A 19,591-nucleotide genomic window follows, 5' to 3' on the forward strand; every position below is an offset into this window, starting at 1 on the left:
ATGCAAAAACAATTTTTAAAATTTTTATATATTTTTTGCTTTTTTATTTTGCATTTTATTATTGTTACTTATTTTTTGGCTTTGTTGTGGGGGAGGTTTTGGTTTGCAGAAGAGTTGCACCTGCAGCAGGGGAGGATCACTGGTGAGGGATGTCAGTGGTGAGGGGATGTGTGGGGAGGGGGCACCCGGGGCATGACGCTGTGGAATATGAATGTGTTCAAGTTGTCACGGGGTGTTGTCTCAGTGGGTGGAGGCCCACACAATAACCGAAAGAAAACTGAACTCCCATTCTGGGGAGTCCCACTACATTCTCTAAAGAGTGGCAAGAATCCCTAGAGCACATGGCACTGCCTAGCGAAGGAGGACAGACCAATACGCCAGGCCCTTGATACTGATGCTTGTACTTACAAACCTTGTTTTTGCAAAATTGAAACTTAGCCTACTATTATATATATATTACCTAAGAATTACTTCCTCAAGCCTCCTTGTTGCTCTAATGTGGCCTCTCTCTAAGCCAAACTCAGCATATAAATTCACTACCTTCCCGCTGGCAGGGGACACGAATCCCCCAAGCACCAACTAGCAATGCATCAGGGAAAATACCTCAACCAAAAGGGGTAAATATTCAATACAAATTAGCTGTTATGGCTAAGAGATTTCAAAGGGAGTTGAGAGGCCATTGCAGAGGTTACACTTATGCACATCTTAGGAGGATCTCTCTGACTGCTGGAGTAAGCAGTGCCTCAAGCATGGGCACTCCTGAGGACTACAGAGACATCTGGACACTATAGGCAGTGAAGACAACCCCAGGAATTCGGCTCCTTTTCAGTGGGCCTTACCTTGGAATATATGATAACCTATCCCCAGTGTTTATCAGAGTTGGAATCATTTATAATTTTCCTACACGTGGTTCTTCTGCCCCTTTTATTTGAACCTATAATTAGCACTATACCCATTAAATATGTGCCCAGAGATTTAAATCTTCTGGCTGTTCATATGCCAGTTGAGCCCTAAATCTCTGCATAGTTGCAGACAACACCTATGTTCAGTTCATTGGACTCACCCAGGACAACTGACAAAAGGATGATGATGGACAATGCCCATCCCAAAAAACAGAGGGTATCCACGACTGCAAGCAAGACAGTCTCCATCCATCTGCCCCTTGGGATCTAAGCCCCCTCTCAATCAGAAATAGAGTGGGCATTACCATCCCAAAATCCTCAGGCCTGAGGAATGAACAAACATAAGGGGGGGATGCAACTATGGATCAAAGTAGGCTTATTATTATTCTAGTAATGGCAGAACTTGTAACATTGTTTAAAGGCAGTACCAGAGGTTCTGAGGGGAGGGAAAGGGAAGGATAGATGTAACATGGGGTATTTTGGGGACATTGGAATTGTTCTGCATGACATTGCAATGATGATACAGGCCATTATACATATTGTCAACACCTATAAAATTGTGTGGTGCAAAATATAAACATAAAATAATCTATAGACCATAGTTTGTAGCAATGCTTCAATATTGTTCATGAATTGTAATAAACGTACCACACTAATGAAAGATGCTGTTAATGGGGAAAAGTGTGGGAGGGGGAGAGGTGAGGTATATAGAAATCCCCTACTTTCAATGTAACATTATGTAATCTAAAGTTTCTTTAATAATAATAATAATGAATAAAAATTTTAAAAAGAAGGAATCATGAGAACATAATCCCTGGGTTCTATGTTGATAATCTGTGCCCTTTATACCAAAAAGTTATTTTAAATGGTTATACCTGAGTATTTAAAATAAGCTACTCTACGGACTTATGTAAAAAAGTCTGATGATCTGATTTTCTTACATTTATAAACCACTTGCTATTTTTGCCTGTGTTTTAGTTTGCTAGGCTGCCAAGTACAATATACCAGAAACATGTTGGCTTTTACAATGGACATTTATTTGCTTACAAGCTTACAGGTCTGAGGCTGTGAAGTTGTCCAAATCAAGGTGCCATCAGGCAATGCTTTCTCCCCAAAGACCCACTACCAGTAATCCTAGACTCTCCTGTCATATAGCAAAGCATCATAAGGCAGCATCTGCTGATCTCTCCCTTCCCTTCTGGATTTCATTGCTTATGCTTCTGGATTCCTTTGGCTTTCTCTCTCTTCCTCTAAATTCATTCTCTTATAAAGGACTCCATTAAGAGGATTAAGACCCACTCTGGGCCATGCCTTACTGAAGTAACCTAATCAAAAGCTCCCAGCTACAATAGGTGTACACTCACAGGAATGGATTAATTTAAGAATATAATTTTCTGGAGTCCATCTAGTTTCAAACCATCACAGCATGAATGCACAAAAGATTTTTTTCTCTTATTTTCAAGTTCAGTACTTTTATTAGATGATGTCTCAGTATTGATCATTCTGGGTCAGTTTTCTCAGGTACACAGTATGTCCATTCAATAAATAGTTTTCAAGGATTTTTATTTTTTTAATTTCAGAGAAGTTTTCTTGAATTATAATTTTTAGCATGTTGTGTTGCTTTGGTTTGGTTTTCTTCATTGGTGTAATATAAACATATATGTGTGTGTTTGTATATTATAATCTTCTTTGCCTGACTTCTGTGTCACTTTCTCTCTTTAACCATTTTTGTCTTTTTTCTTTATTTTTAATTTTTTTAAATTTCCCTTTTATCTTTTCCTCTTAATGTAACATCCGTTGAGCGTATTCACTTACTACCTTCTAGTTTAGTCTCCATTACTGAAATTTTTCTTATATTTCTTATTCTTTCTTGAGTTCTATCCATCTCATTTCTGAGTTTTTCTAATTCTGATTTATTTTGTTCTTTTGTAACTTGTATCATTTTCTTAGTGTCTTTTAGCTTATTCTTAAACAGTTTATCATTTTCATCAGTGTTGTGAGCATCTTTTTCTGGCATGCTTTCATGCTTTGTAGGTATGTCATTCTGCTCTTTATTCTACTTTCATTATAACAACTTTGTATGTGATTTGACCTTGATCCTTTCCTGTTGACCATTTTTATATGAAACTGATTTACTTGAAATTTTAGGAGACATGCTTCAAGACAGCTTTTCTAACTCTAATAAATCTAGTGCTCTTTCATCTGTGTTTTTGTGTGGTGCTTCAAAAATACAGCAACTTATTTTCTGAGATTACTTGGCTCTATTCAACTCCCCCAGTTTTAGCTGAACCTTCTCTTTCTTTTGCTCTATTATCCCGTATCTATTCCTAGCAGATTCTCCCAAGTTGGGGATTTGTCCTAGAAGAATTTCTTGCACTCATCTGCTATTAGAATATGCAAAACCTCTCCATGTTTAAGCTGCTATTCTTTTTTTTCCCACTTGTTCTTTTCTTTTTTATTTATTTATTTTCTCTATTTTTTTAAATATGCTACACTCAAAAAATATAAGAGGTCCCCATATACCCCCACCCCCCTCACCCCACTCCTCCCACATCAACAACCTCTTTCATCATCGTGGCACATTCATTGCAATTGGTGAATACATTTTGGAGCACTGCTGCACCACATGGATAATGGTTTACATTGTAGTTTATTCTTAATAGGCCCATTGAACTTTCTAATGAGTACCTACTGGCTGTTTTGGGATTCTTGGGATGATCAGTTAACTCATTGTTTCCTGTTTCCTCTTGCACAGATGCTGAAACCATGAAGGCCTTGTATCTGTCAGTTTTGTCTGTGCTTACTTATATTTGGAAGTTCAGAAAGACAGCTTGTTATCTGATTTTATTGTATATGTTGTCTATTGGCATTTTCCAATCTAGTTGCTCAGTCTATTTTGGCAGATAATTCAGGGGTAACCAAAATCTGTCACACCTTACCATGATCTTCCAAGATTTCTACTTTTAAAGTTCATATGAAAAGAATATACCATTTTCTAGGTGAAAATTTAACTTCCTTTACTCTAGGTTGGTTGTGTGAGGAAGAGAGAGAGATGTCTCTCAAGAACTTAAAGATAAGAGAAAATAAATTGCTTTCTGAGATCAACTACAAATCAAAACATGCTAGATCAAAGCAGTGCTCTACAGAGTCATCATTTCCTCCCTACCTTTACTTTGAAAAACAGCAAACTTACAGAACTGTTACAATAGAAATGAACACCCATACAGCCTTTACTTAGAGCCACTGACTTTTAATAATTTGGCACATTTGTTTATTTCTCTCTTTATTCACATTCACATGCTCCGTTTTTTTTCTTTTTTGCTAAACCTTATCAAAGTAAGTTGCAGGCATAATTATATTTCACCCCTAAATACTTCAGCATATATTTTCAAAGAAGAGCATTCTGCTACAATTTCTTTATAATATCCAAGAAATTTATTATTCATACAATATTATCTTCATATTCAATTTCACCAATTATCTCAAAAAAATCTTTAGTTTCTTCTTATAAAAATCCAGGGTACAATTAAGGATCATGCATAATAATTGTTATGACTCTTCAATCTCCATTCATCTAGAACAGTCTTCCTACCTGTTTTTACAAAGTGGTGGTAAAAATAATACTATCTAATTTAAAAGTTGTTGGGAAGATTAAACAGAAATAACATAAATGAAGTGGCTAGTCCAGTCCTTACTTGCAATATATGACAATGCTCGATAAATATTAATTTCCTTCCATCTGTCTACAGCCCATGTTCAACTCAGCATCCTGATTTGCAGGACAGATATATTTATTCTTGCAAATTTATGAAGTGGCATCTGCTTTCAGTAACCATGGTTAATGTACGTACACACCTGAAAAACAACCCAGTCCACATGTAATACCCAATCAGATGTTTCTGGGACTGCCAGATTATGAGCCACACTGGGTTACCCCCCAGGTCCGAGAGTCCCCAAGGAGCTCTGCCACTGAGTCTACAGGCTCTCTCCGAACAAGGGCTTACAGTGACTCATGACTCCTGAGACTGAACTGCACATAATGACGCATCATCCATGGACCTAATTCTGTAAGGGTACTTTGTGGGCCCTTGATGTTCACATTTTCCCTCTGAAAAGTTTGCTCTGGCTGTGGACATTAGATCCTGTCTCAAATCCCACAGTTGCTACGTAAACAACCCACCAGAGCTTCTATTAACCATTACCAATAAAAAGAGCATCTAATTAATAATAACCATGCTCTAGTTCACATCTGTGTTACATCTAACAGACCAGGAGTTAGGAGGATGGGCCAAACCACTCAGTACCCATGATCTAGTTCTGTTTGTTTGGGTTCTATTTAAAAGAGAGAAAAAAAGGCATTCACAAACTACAGAACCCAAGCTATCATCCTACTCTGAGCTTAGAAAGGCAGAGAGAATGTTCCAGACCCCTCTGGAACCAAAGTACCACGCACAATAACATAACAAAACATGCCAGCATTGAACACATAACCCCAAGCAGCCACCAAAACCAAAGAAGCTAAGGTAAGGTCTCTGCCTTGAAGCCTTCCTTGGGCACAGCACGCCTCAGGAGCCAGTAGCAGAAGGGGCATAGCCTTTCCCTGGTTTCTCAAGTCCAAAAGCTCTCAGGAGGAAGTCCATTTTACTAGACATACCCCCTGGGACAACACCTAATCAAGCATTCCCAGGACAGGTGGCAGGCACTATTTGTTCTACCAAAATCCATTCTTGGGAAAAAGAAAAGGCAAGCCCTGTAGAATCCTTTGTCTACTGGTTAAAAAATACATCCTGATGATGTAAAGCAGTTTACAAACAGAAAAAAAAAAATCCATTACTTCTGATTTTTCAGGACTGGTGTAATGTTAAATCCACTGGACATTATGAATTTCTAATGTATCCAACAGCAAACCTGCAAACATCATTCCTTTCATAATAATATAAAAATGTTTATTAAGTACACCATTATAAAAGGACTCTGAAGATGGTTATTTAAACATTGCAGTGAGTAAAGGAGAGCAAATTTTATGTAGTGGCATGTTAGATCTTAATATAGTCACTATTATAAAACAAATGAACAAAGCAGTCCATTTCTGTATCCTCGGCACAGGGATTTTAGTACAAATCTTTTGAATCAGAACTTTGAGGTCTTCAACAACTCCCTACATAAGTCTTGAAGACAGATTCTCACAGACTGAAGAGGAATGTAACACTGAACCCGGACACTGATGGGAGGAGAGGGGAAAGGGGCCTCATTCACCCATTCAGGCCACAGCCATGCGACTACTCTTTGACCTGGCATGTCCTAGGAATTGTACAAACAGAAGAGTATAAGGCAGGGAGTTCTAAAGGATGGAGACAGGCAGACTGTAAAAATACAGACAAGTAATTTCAGGGAACAAGTGCTTCATAGAAAGGAGTACAGAGTGAGAGAGAGGAAGAGCTAAGTTAGCTAGACTGGTCAGGGACGGCCTCTTCGTGGAGGGAACATTTGACCTGAGATCTGAACAGAAAGAGTGAGTCGAGCAAAATGTGGGACCGAGCATTCCAGGCGAAGAGACACATAAGCCAAAGGCCCTCACGTAGCAATGGGCTGGAGTGTCTCAGCAATAAGCTGGCCGCGGTGCCTGCAGAATCTGCACGGGGGGAAGAGTGTGAAAGGTAATGTCCAACACAGGAAAACAAAGCCACAGCTAATCTCGCAGCCTCCCATGGTCAGTGTGGCAATATCATCTTCTAAGCCAGCAGGTATGGCTGGGAGAGACTTCTGGGTGAAAAGAACCCCATTCCCGAAGGTAAGGCAGGCAGAGATCAAGCCAGGTGCTCTCCTCCTCTGGAGCAAACACCCCACTTAATAACTGACAGGCAGGCCTCTGGGCCACTGCACGCGCTGCCCTCAGCCTGAAGGGCACCTTTTTCCTTCACCTAGAAACTTACTGGTCCAAGTCAAAAATCAACTTTGAGGATTCACAGGACACTACCAGATTGAATGAGCTGCAGATTGAATGAGCTGCATCTGCATCCCATACTTAAGTCTCAATGTGCTGCAATCACAGATTTACTTTCTGGCTGACTGTCTAGGTACTATGAACACTGGTGCTGGGTACATAGCCCAGCTCTGCCAGTTCCCAGCTGTGTGACCTTGGCAAAGTTACTCAACCTCTCTGTGCCTTTCTGACCTCATTTTAAAATGGGGACAGTATATGCACCTACCTCGTAGAGTTATTCTGAGAATTAAGTTAATTACTGTAAAGTACTTAAATGTTAGCTATTAGTTTTCTCAAGGTGATAGACCACGACTCATTCATCTTTGCTTTCCAAGAGCCTAGCCAAGTGTTTGTCTGCTAACAATAAATAATTCAAGAGGCCGGGTAAGATGGTGTCTGAGTGAGTGCACCTTATAATCTCTCCTGCAAAGAAGCAGCTGAGTAGGGTTGGAGTCCTGCTGGACCGGGCTGTTTCGGGTGTTTGCAGGGCAGGAGGTGTCTGGACGTCAATTTAGTGGCATGGTGACAGAGAAGATTCTTGTGAAAGGTAGACTATAGGGTCTCTTTCACGGAGGTCGGGGCTGCACGCAGGATGCTTCCCCCTGGGGCTGGCGGCCCGGCGGCGGCGATTCCTGGAGGCTTTGCTGCGCTGGGGAGTTCCCAAGCCCTGAGCAGGCTATTCAGGGGCTTGCAGGGTGGGAGGTGCCTGGAAGTCGATTTGGTGAGACAGAGACAGAGGAGATTCTCGCGAGACGTGGAATTTTGGGTTTCTGACACTGAGGTCAGAGCTTCCAGCTAGAGCCCCTTCCCCTAGGGCTGGTGGCCCAGCTGCGGCGTCCCTGAATTGTATGTAGTACAGCAGCACCCCCAGCAGACTGTTTCAGGGGCTTGCAGGGTGGGAGGTGTCCTGAAGTCGATTTGATGAGATAGTGACAGAAGAGACTCTAGTGAGAGGTGGAATTTTGGGTTTCTGACACAGAGGTCAGAGTTTGCAGGCGTAACCCCTCCGCCTAGGGCTGGAACCCAGCTGCGGGGATCCCTGAGGGCTGTGTTGCGCTGTGGTTCTCCCAGGCTCCCTGTTAAGTGGATGCATGGTCCCCAGGTCTGTGTCCCCTAAACCCTGGTGGCCCACACCCCAGAGACTCACACCACTTGAGTCTGCAATATCACAGACTTCCCATCCCTGAATCCACCATGCTCTGAAGTCCATCTGAGGTCCGTGATTGTCCTAGCCCTCGATGTTTGTGTTTTTTTTTCCTTTTCTTTTTCCTTTTTTCAATTGTCTTGGTTGCTAATATTGCATTATCTCCTGGTCTTTTCTCCCATTGTATCCCCCAAGGTCCATTTTCATTTATTTAGGTTTTTTTTTTCTTCTTTTCTTTTTCTTGCTTGTCTCCCTCCCTTTTCTTTGCCCACACCCCCCCTTTTTTCTCTTCTCTTTTTTTTCTTTTCTCTCTTTTTCTTCTTATTTATTTTATTTATACAATAGGTACTGCAGGGAGCACTTCACATTTGCTGTGTTTCCTCATCCTCCATTTCCTCGTTTCTGTGTGAATTGATTTTGGCCACCTACATTATCCCCTTTCCCCAACATCTTTCTATCCTCCATCATCTACTGTCTCTCTTACATTCCACCTCCCTTTCTTTGGTCCCCAAATTGTCTAACTTTTAATTTCTAATACCTTTGTTCTGTTTTCTATCTTTTATCCACTCTTGTTATTATTGTCTTCCTTTTCTCTTTCCCTCTCTCATGAAAACACTGCTTTTTAATTCATACTATATTCCTCTCCATATTCAGTTGACTGTCTCATTATAGGTACTCTACTTACTGCTATAACTCTACACAACTTACATGAGTCTAATATCCATTCTCCCAGATCTCACATTGTTGCTCTGTTAACATTTATTACCAATACTACTTTACACATTTTCTTTTCTTACACAGTTTCCTTTCCCTGGCCCTAATATTTTCCTTCAAAGTGAACTTAGCCAGCAACAAGAAATTAGAGTAAGAAGAACAAAGTGACACAGAGAAGACATAACACTTACACAAGAACAACAGCTAATTAATCCCCAAGACTAGACAAAGAAGCTAAGGAACTGATTAAACCCGTCAAGATAAAATGATGACCAGACGCAACAAAAAACTATAAACCAAACTAATAATCAGGAAAACATGGCTGAATCCAATGAACTAAAAACCAGGAAGGGGAGCAGAACATCGGACTAATAATTAAAGATCTCAAAACATATATTAGAGACCAAATTAATGAAGCAAAGGAAGAGTTTAACAATATGAAGAAAACACTTGGAGAGGAAATTGCAGACATACGCAAAAAGATAACAGATATGATGGGAATGAACACCACTGTTCAAGAAATCAAAAATACACTCTGAGCAAATAGCAGCAGATTAGAAGAGGCAGAGGAGAGAATTACCAACGTGGAAGACAATACATATGAAATCAAAGAGATAGTAGAATTGATCGATAAAAAGATAGAAGAAATCCAGCTACGAGTTAGGGACCTGAATGACAATGCAAAACGCACAAACATACGTATTATAGGCATCCCAGAAGGAGAAGAGAATGGAAAGGGGACAGAAGGGGTGTTGCAGGAAATAATGGCTGAAAACTTCCCAAATCTACTGAGAGAGACGGAGGTACATGTCCAGGAAGCACAATGCACTCTGAACATCATAAATCCCAACAGGCCCACCCCAAGACATATACTTGTCAAATTATCCAACGCTAAAGACAAAGAGAAAATTCTAAAAGCAGTAAGAGAAAAGGAAACCATCACAAACAAGGAAAGTTCCATAAGATTAAGCACTGATTTCTCATCTGAAACCATGGAGGCAAGAAGGCAGTGGTATGATATAGTCAAGGTACTAAAAGAAAAACATTTCCTACCAAGAATATGTTGGTAGGAACTAGCTAAACTAGCTAAACTAGCTAAACTAGCATTCAAAAATGATGGAGAGGGCAAAACATTCACAGATAAACAGAAATTGAAAGAGTATGCCAACAAGAAACCTCCCCTTCAAGAAATACTAAAGGGAGTTCTGCAGGAAGAAAGGAAAAGGCAGGAGAGGCAGAGTTGGAGGAGAGTGTAAGAGCAACAAAAAAGACAAAAAGAGAAGGGAAAAAACAAATAAAATATGACAAACACAAGACCAATTAAAATATGGCTAACATAAATAATTCCTTGAAAGTAATAATACTGAATGTCAATGGATTAAACTCACCTATCAAAAGATTCAGACTGGGAGAATGGATAAGGAAATATGACCAATCTATATGCTGTCTACAAGAAACACATCTTAGACCCAGGGATTCATGGAGGCTGAAAGTGAATGGCTGGAAAACAACCTTACAAGCAAACAATAACCAAAAAAAGGCAGGAGTAGTTATATTAATATCAGACAAAATATTAAATGTGAAACAATGGTGAGAGACAAAGAAGGATACACATATTAGTGAAAGGGACAATCTCTCAAGAAGAACATATCATAAATATTTATCCTCCAAATACATGAGGCAAACACTGGAAAAACTAAGTGAAAGAATAGATGCCTCTACAATTATAGTGGGAGATTTTAATACACCACTATCAACTTTGGACAAAACATCTCAAAAGAGAATCACTAAAGAAACAAAATATTTGAACAGTATATTAGAGGAGCTGGATATAGTAGACATATACAGATCATTACACCCGAATACAGCAGGATATACATTTTTCTCAAGTGCACATGGATCATTCTCCAAGATAGACCATATGCTAGGCAACAAAGAAAGGCTCAATGAATTCAGAAAGATCAAAATCATACAAAATAATATCTCTGACCACAATGGAGTGAAGCTGGAAATCTGCAAGGGCCAGAGGCCCAGATTTCACACCAACATATGGAAATTAAACAGCACACTCTGAGAAAAATAGTGGGTCAAAAGGAAATCTCAAAAGAAATTAATAACTACCTTGAAACTAATAATAATGATAACAAAAACATACCAAAACTTATGGGATGCAGCAAAAGCAGTACTGAGAGGGAAATTTATAGCCATAAATTCATACATCAAAAAAGAAGAAAGAGCAAAAATTGAAAAACTAACTGCACATTTGGAGGAATTAATAAAAAAACAACAAAGTAACTGCACAGGAAGAAGAAAGAAAGAAATAACAAAGATAAGAGCAGAACTAAATGAAATAGAAAATAAGAAAGCACTTGAAAAGATAAACAAGACCAAGAGCTGGTTTTTTGAGAAGATCAATAAAATTGACAAACTCTTAGCAAGACTAACAAAAGAAAAAAGAGAGAAAATGCAATACACAAAATAAGAAATGAGAAAGGAGATATCACCACTGACCCCACAGAAATAAAGACTATCATAAGAGGATACTTTGAAAAACTATATTCCAACAAAAATGACAATTCAGAGGAAATGGACAAATTCCTAGAAACACATACGCAGCCTATATTGATGAAAGAAGAAATTGATGATCTCAACAAACCAATCACCAGTAAAGAGACAGAATCAGTCATTAAAAACCTCCTAACTAAGAAGAGCCCAGGGCCAGACCGCTTCACAGGTGAATTCTACAAAACATGCCGGAAAGAACTAACACCAATCCTGCTGAAACTCTTCCAAAAAATCAAAACAGAAGGAACATTACCGAACTCATTCTATGATGCCAACATTACCCTAGTACCAAAGCCAAACAAAGACACCACAAGAAAGGAAAATTACAGACCAATTTCTTTAATGAACCTAGATGCAAAAATCCTCAACAAAATACTTGCTAACCATATTCAACAACACATTAAATGAATTATACACCATGACCAAGTGATATTCATTCCGGGTATGCAAGGATGGTTCAACATAAGAAAATCAATCAATGTAATACACCATATAAACAGATTGAAGAAAAAAAAATCACATGATTATATCTATAGATGCAGAAAAAGCATTTGACAAAATACAGCACCCTTTCTTGATAAAAACACTCCAAAAGATTGGAATACAAGGACATTTTTTGAACACAATAAAGAGTATATATGAAAAACCCACAGCCAACATCGTTTACAATGGTGAAATCCTAAAATCCTTCCCTCTAAGATCAGGAACAAGACAAGGATGTCCACTCTCTCCCCTTCTATTTAACATTGTCTTAGAAGTTCTTGCTCAAGCACTGAGGCAAGAACCAGATATAAAAGGCATTCAAATTGGAAAGGAAGAAGTCAAAATTTCATTATTTGCAGATGACAAGATCCTATACATAGAAAACCCTGAGAGGTCTACAACAAAGCTTCTAGAACTCATAAATGAGTTTAGTAAAGTCGCAGGTTATTAGATCAGTGCGCAAAAAAAAAGCATTTCTGTACACCAATAATGAGCAAGATCAGGAGGAAATCAAGAAACAAATACCATTTACGATAGTAAATTAAAAAATCAAATATTTACGAATAAATTTAACTAAAGAGGTAAATAACTTATACACAGAGAACTACACAAGACTGTTCAAGGAAATCAAAGAAGACCTAAATAAATGGAAGAATATTCCCTGTTCATGGTTAGGAAGACTAAATATTATTAAGATGTCTATCCTACCAAAACTGATCTACACATTCAATGCAATCCCAATAAAAATCAACACAGCATTCTTTAAGGAACTAGAAAAACTAACTATGAAATTTATTTGGAAAGGAAAGAGGCCCCGAATAGCCAAAGACATATTGAAAAAGAAAAATGAAATTGGAGGAATCACACTACCGGACTTCAAAATATACTACAAGCTACAGTAGTGAAAACAGCATGGTATTGGCACAAGGAGAGACACACAGAACAATGGAAACGAATTGAGAGTTCTGATATAGATCCTCATATATATAGCCATATAATATTCGATAAAGTCACCAAACCCTCTCAACGGGGAGAGAATGGCCTATTCAACAAATGGTACCTGGAGAACTCGATATCCATAGGTAAAAGAATGAAAGAGGATTACCATCTCATACCTTATACAAAAATTAACTCATGATGGATCAAGGACCTAAATATAAGAGCCAAGACCATAAAGACTTTGGAAAGCAGTGTTAGGGAAGCATATACAAGACCTTGTAATAGGAAATGGCTTCATGAACTTCACACCAAAAGCACGAGCAGCAAAAGAACAAATAGATAAATGGGACCTCCTCAAAATTAAAGCCTTCTGCACCTCAAAGGAGTTTGTCAAGAAAGTGAAAAGAGAGCCTACACAATGGGAGAAAATATTTGGTAACCATATATTGGATAGGAGAGTTATAACTTGCATATATAAAGAACTCCTGTATCTTGAAAATAAAAAGATAAACAACCCATTTAAAAAACGGGAAAAAGATTTAAACAGACACTTCTCCAAAGAAGAAATACAAATGGCTAAAAAGCACATGAAAAGACTGCTCCAAATCTCTAGCTATCAGGGAAATGCAAATCAAAACTACAATGGGATACCATCTTACTCCCATAAGATTGGCAGCTATGAAAAAAACAGAAGACCACAAATGCTGGAGAGGATGTGGAGGAATGGGAACACTCATCCACTGCTGCTGGGAATGCAGAAGGATCCAACCATTCTGGAGGACAGTTTGGAGGTTTCTCAAAAAACTAACCATAGATTTGCCATATGACCCACCAATTCCACTGCTGGGTATATACCCAGCAGAACTGAAAACAAGGACACAAACCATATATGCACACCAATGTTAATAGCAGCATTGTTCACTATCACCAAAAGTTGGAATCAACCCAAATTCCCATCAACAGATGAATGGATAAATAAAATGTGGTATGTACATACAATGGAATACTACTTGGCTTTAAGAACAAATACACTACAAACACACGTGATAACATGGATGAATCTTGAGAACCTTATGTTGAGTGAAATAACCCAGGCATTGAAGGAGAAATACTACATGACCTCAATGATATGAAATAAGTAAACCAAGCTGCCTCAGAGAGCAAGAGACTGGATGATAGGCTTACAGGAAATAGGGGGGTAGAGGAAGGATGTAAGCTGACATCAACACATGGGTGAAATCTATGATAAGTTGGAGGTAAGTACGTGTATAAGGAAGGGATAAAATGGGGGCACAGGGTTACCTTTGGGTGGGGCTTTGCAGGCTTGAGGCGGGCTAGGGATGGGAGGATGGGTAATATTGCCCAAGAAATTGGGGGAAGGGTGGGACAACATATGAACATAGGAGATTTTCAGGTGTTCGTTGAGAGTATAATGCTGAGAAAACCTTTTCAAAAATATAATAAGTAAAGTTACCTGCTTAAGATACTTAAAGGGGATAATCTGATGCAGGATAGACTCCTAGGGAATATCTGAATGCTCATTTTGCCAGAGTGGGTTATATCATTGGGTAGAGACCCATATAATGAGAGTGAAGGTATACCCACATACTGGGGAGGACTGAGGCCATCAAATAGAGGGCACTGTATCTCTCAAGAGAAATGGTGGCTCCCAGGGCATTAGAGCAGTTCAGCATGTCAAGCCCTCAACACTGTTGCAACTGTCTCTGAACATGGCTCTTCAAGAAATGAAGATTGACTGTCACTGTGGGCCCTAAGGGGAGGGGGAAATAGGTATTGAATAGATGGAACCAATGTAACTGTGTGGGCAATAGAAGTGTTTCACAAGAGTACCCAAGGATGGATATAAGACATGTTTAAAATTACACCAAAAATATATAGGGGCTGATAGGCTAAAATGTAAATCATAATGTAAAACATAAGATAACTAAAATTTAGAAAATTGTATAGTCTAAAATATAAACCACAATGTAAACACAAATGTTACCTTGTTTGAAAGCTATTGTCTCAATATCTGTACATCAGTTTCAGTAAATATGGTGTGAATATGTTAAAAGATTACTGCTGTGGAAGAGAAAAGGTTTTATGTTGGATATGTGGGAGTACTGTATATTGTATATATGAATTACTGTGCTCTAAAACTCTTGTGAAGATAAGCTTAATAATTAGAAAAAAGAAAAGAAAAAGATAGGATGTAGAATTTTTCCAAATTAATATGTATTCTATATCTAACCTTTAAACTCATCGCTATATTCCATTTTACTATTAAGGGAACCTGGCAATATATTGGGCTTCACTTTTCAGGAAGTTTTGGATCACGGAGAGGTTCAACATGGCAGCGGAGAAATACTGGTGTGGGATGTTATTCATTGGGGACACACGGTTGGCAGGGAGTTCTACAGGGCATATATCCAGGGTACATAAAAATGTTTGGATATTTTCATAGTGGAAACAATTAAAAACAACAACTGAGGGAATGCTGAGTTCCTAGCCAGGAGAGCTCTATCACAGTCCCTAAATGAAGAGAAACAATCTCCCAAGTGCAACAGCAAAAACCAAAAAAGAAGGAAGGTCCAACAATGAGCCCCTGATACTAACAACTATGCCTGTGAGCCTGTGCACCTGAAATAAGAACAAGGCCTAGAGCAGCAGTGTGCCTGAGAGTTACCTCTTGAGACCCTCCATGTTGCTCAAATGTGGCCAGTCTCAAAGCCAAGCTCAGCATGTAAATTCGTTGCCTTCCCCCCAGCGTGGGACATGACTCCCAGGGATGAGCCTCCCTGGCACTGAGGGATTACTCCCAAGTACCAGCTGATGACGTAATTAGAAAATGACCTTGAATAAAAGGTTCAACTCGGACCAGCAGAATATCCCTGTCTACATATAATAACAGGAGTTAAAAGTGCTTTTTGACCTAAATCAAGGGGGAAATGGAAAGAACAAATGAGTTTTTATGGCTACGAGTCTCCAAAAAGAGCCAGGAGGTTATCAGAGGTGTTGCCCTTATGCACACCTCAGCAGAGTCCCAGAGACAGATAAAGTAGATACAACCCCAGGTATTGGTTCTTCTGAGGGCTACAGAGACCCACAGGTTTTATGGTCATGGCAGATGGAGTTCAGTGCCATGTCAGCTGGCCCTTCTTTGGAGTTGGTGTTTCTGTGTGATGGAGCTGGACTCAGATGTGATCTCTTTTCACAAGCCTTTCCTGTTACTTTACCAGAATTGTAGTTGGTGCTGGGGTTTAATATATACCCAGGAGATCTGAATCTCTGGACTGACCATATGATAGCCAGGCCCTGAGCCTCAATAGACTTCAGCTCCTACACTCTGGTTTATTGGACTTACCCCACTCAGCTAACATGGAGTTGAAGAAGGTCAACCACCACACCATGGAACCAAGAGTGCCTACAACTGAAAGCAGGAAGATTGCATCCAGCATCCATGTGGAATCTAAGCCCCCTCTTGACATAGATGTGGAGTGGACACAACCAATCCAAGGTCCACAGGATGGAGGCATAGAATATGGATTAGAGGGTACTTACTGATACTCTATTCATGAACTATTGTGATTAGTAATCGAAGAAAATGTGGCATTGGTGTGGAGAAAGTGGCCATGGTGGCTGCTGGGTGTGGGGAATGGGAGGAAGAGATGAGATGTGGAGGCGTTTTTAGGACTTGGAGTTGTCCTGGGTGGTGCTGCAGGGACAATTACTGGACATTGTAGGTCCTCCCATGGCCCACTGGATGGAACGTGGGAGAGTGTGGGCTATGATGTGGACCACTGACCATGAGATGCAGCAATGCTCAGAGATGTATTCACCAAATGCAATGAATATGTTATAATGATGGAAGAGAATACTGCTATGGGGGGAGTAGTAGAGTGAGGGGGTGGGGGGTATATGGGGACCTCATATTTTTTTAATGTAATATTAAAAAAATGAATAAAGATAAATTGATTTAGATTAAAAAAAACAGTTCAATGTTTTCTAAATGAATAGTGGAAGGGGGGAGGGAAATATAACTAACACTTATTGAACCATTACCATATTCCAGTTGATGTGCAAATCTTCAAATAACCCTAGAAATGGGTATTAATGCCATTTTACAGATAAGGAAGTTAACTCACCCAAAGTTTCTTAATTAGCAACTTCTAGAGATTGAATCCATGGACCAACTCCAATAATACCCCACAATGCCTCCAAATGAATGTATAATGCATTCCTCACAATTTTACATAAGTAATCTACAAAATTTTATCCCCAATCAGCTTGTCTTAATGTTAACAAATATAAATTCCCATTTTCTCCTGACCACATTTCCTCACAACAATAACCAGACTATGGAAGAGAATTTTATTATCTCAGCTAATCAGATGTCCCAAAGATCATAGTAGTTATATTTGAATAAATGGAGTACTTTCTACATTCCACTAATTTAGGATGACCTCCTGGCAAATTAAGAGTGAAATAGTGAAGAATGTGAATTAAGAACTGCTGAGCTGAAAAGCACTTTTATTCCTTTCAGGTATGTACAGTAACTCAGTCCCTTCAGAGTGCCCAGGAGAAGTCGCCGGCAGCTTGAGCTAATGAATGGTAAGCAGGTCACAAAGAAAGAACAGCAGGCAGCTAGGACTGCGATTGCTACAGTGTGCCTGGGGACAGGAAGTGCTAATTACATAGGAAATAGCTTACCATCGCTGAGATCTTGGAGGAGATTCTCCTGGCAAGAGAAATCCAGCTTCACTTTGATGTTCACGGTGAAAGTGGCTATCTTTCCAGGTTGCAGAGGAAATTGGGCAAGGGTTTCTTCTAGCTTCCAGCTCAAGAAATCACCGTACAATTTTTCTAGAACAACAATTATAATGTGTATGATGATGTAAACAAGGAAATATGCAACTTACCCACCCCCTAGAGAACTCTAAACATCCTCAAAAGAAAAGTGAAAAGCATTTAAAATATTAAAGGCCAAAGTACCAAGAAAACTCTAGGATCAATTTACTGCTCTTTTTAAAAATGAGGCAAAACAGGCAAACTTGCAGATATATTAGAAGCATCAAGCTTCAATTATCTTTACTCCTAGTAAGCAGCTTTTTCTTACAAAAATAAATGCCTTTTCTTTTTGTTGTTATAAAGTATATCCGAGTTAAACTAAATTTCTCTGCAACAAAATATTTTCTCTATTTTATCACCCTGAACAGAGACAGATCCAATTTTAGTGAGACAAAACTTATACAGTGAAAGACTCTCTTAAAAAAAAAGAATGCAAAAACATGAATGACAAACTAGATACAGTACCTGCAAAAGTGAGGGCCTGTGAAGCTTAAGCTTCTTTAGCTGGACTGTAAATCCATCTCTGTCCCAAAAGACCCTGACTTTTGGAGTCAAATACCTTACATTTAATACCTTTTTGACAAGTTTAGTACCAGGGAGAGTAATAGTTCCTTGAAGCCAAAGTTTCTTCATTCATAAGTGGAGATAACAACTATTACCTCTGAGTTGTTTTACAGATTAAACAAAATAATATTTGGAAAGTGCTGAAAAAATTACAGCACTGTAAAAACTAAAGGTAAAATTACTTAGGGGAGGAAGGGAGAATGGGGAAGAGTCAGAAGTGGGGGTACCAGGTGTACCCCTGGGAAGCAGCTGGGTCACCCCCAAGGCTGCAGCTTGTACCGGAAACCCCCAACTTCAATGGCCCCCACCTCCAGGCAGGCCTGCTACGGCTTCCGCTCTGGCTGGAAGGCCCCGGCTTCCGGCTCTGCTAATGCCTCCCCTGCAGTCCCTTCAGCCCAGGAGCTGGGAGTGGCTTGCAGTGGCTAAAACCCTCTGGGTTGCCTCATCATCTCCCATTTTGCAAACTAATTATCTGTGCCCAATTTCCTCTGTCTAAATAAAGAACTGAGGCTTAGAGAGCTCAAGTAACTTGTCCCTGGTCACAAACTAGGGAGAAGAGCTTAGCTTCTAGATCCAGACACCTCCAAGCAATACATTACACTTCCTGCACCAAGACACCTCCGTGGTAGAGTTAAAGTAGAAAGTCCTGCTCTTGGGACCCACAAGCCAACGTCAAAAGCATTCAATGGAAGACAAATGGCTTGACCAAGGTCAAGAGAAGAGAAGAAAGATCTGGGGGTGGGTTGGGGTGGGGGGGATGCACTGCAAGAACATGATACCAGAACTGTGCTGTGAACACAAGACAAGTTCATGTCTTCCTGCAAAGATGCTCAGTCAGGGCATGTTCCACCAGAAGCGGCCAAGCTCTGGTGCAAACACGGCTAGCAGACCACGTTTCCTTCTCAGTGCTGTCCTTGAAAGGGCTTCTACGCAACAGCAACAGGGCCAGGGGCTGGTTTCCACGTTTAGAAACCCCATTACTTCATCTGTCTGCTTCCTCAAGTGCAGACAATTTCTACACGTTAGTTGTCTCGCTGAAGGCTCAGACAACCCAGTGAGGTCGTGGTCATTACCCCCACTCAACCGAGGAAGTCAAGAAGGTTCACGAATATGATGAAAGTCACTGCGCTGGAGACCTGTGATTTAAGAATGATCTAGAAAGAGATGACTGAACTGTCGAGAGTGCTGGTTCCTGGAAAGAAGGTCTTTAATGACAATGGGAGAGGTTAATCCCAGAGGTCGGGGGTGGTTTCAAGAAGCTGTGAGTGTTGAGATTCTTACAAGAATTTGGAGCCAGAAGTGGAAATGGAGACTTGGAGGGAAGTATGAATCTCAAATAAGGAAGAAGAAGGAAGGGTCAAAAAGAATAACTGAAAGGGAAGAAAGTACACCACAGATCCAAGATCAGGCACAATGACTGCAGGATGAAAATCTAAACGCTTCAGCTAG

The 19,591-nt window shown here is 39.8% G+C and overlaps 1 protein-coding gene across 1 annotated transcript in view; it reads right to left on the bottom strand.

The window, feature by feature from the left end:
- Window positions 1–19,591, bottom strand: part of TRAPPC9 (trafficking protein particle complex subunit 9) — a 762,741-nt gene that overhangs the window by 512,733 nt on the left and 230,417 nt on the right. The window contains exon 16 of the mRNA XM_071208051.1: window positions 17,441–17,593. Within this exon, the coding sequence (XP_071064152.1) occupies window positions 17,441–17,593 (153 nt within the window). The remainder of the gene's footprint in view (window positions 1–17,440; window positions 17,594–19,591) is intronic.

The sequence above is a fragment of the Dasypus novemcinctus genome, chromosome 14, assembly GCF_030445035.2.
Source record: "Dasypus novemcinctus isolate mDasNov1 chromosome 14, mDasNov1.1.hap2, whole genome shotgun sequence".
NCBI lineage: Eukaryota > Metazoa > Chordata > Mammalia > Cingulata > Dasypodidae > Dasypus > Dasypus novemcinctus.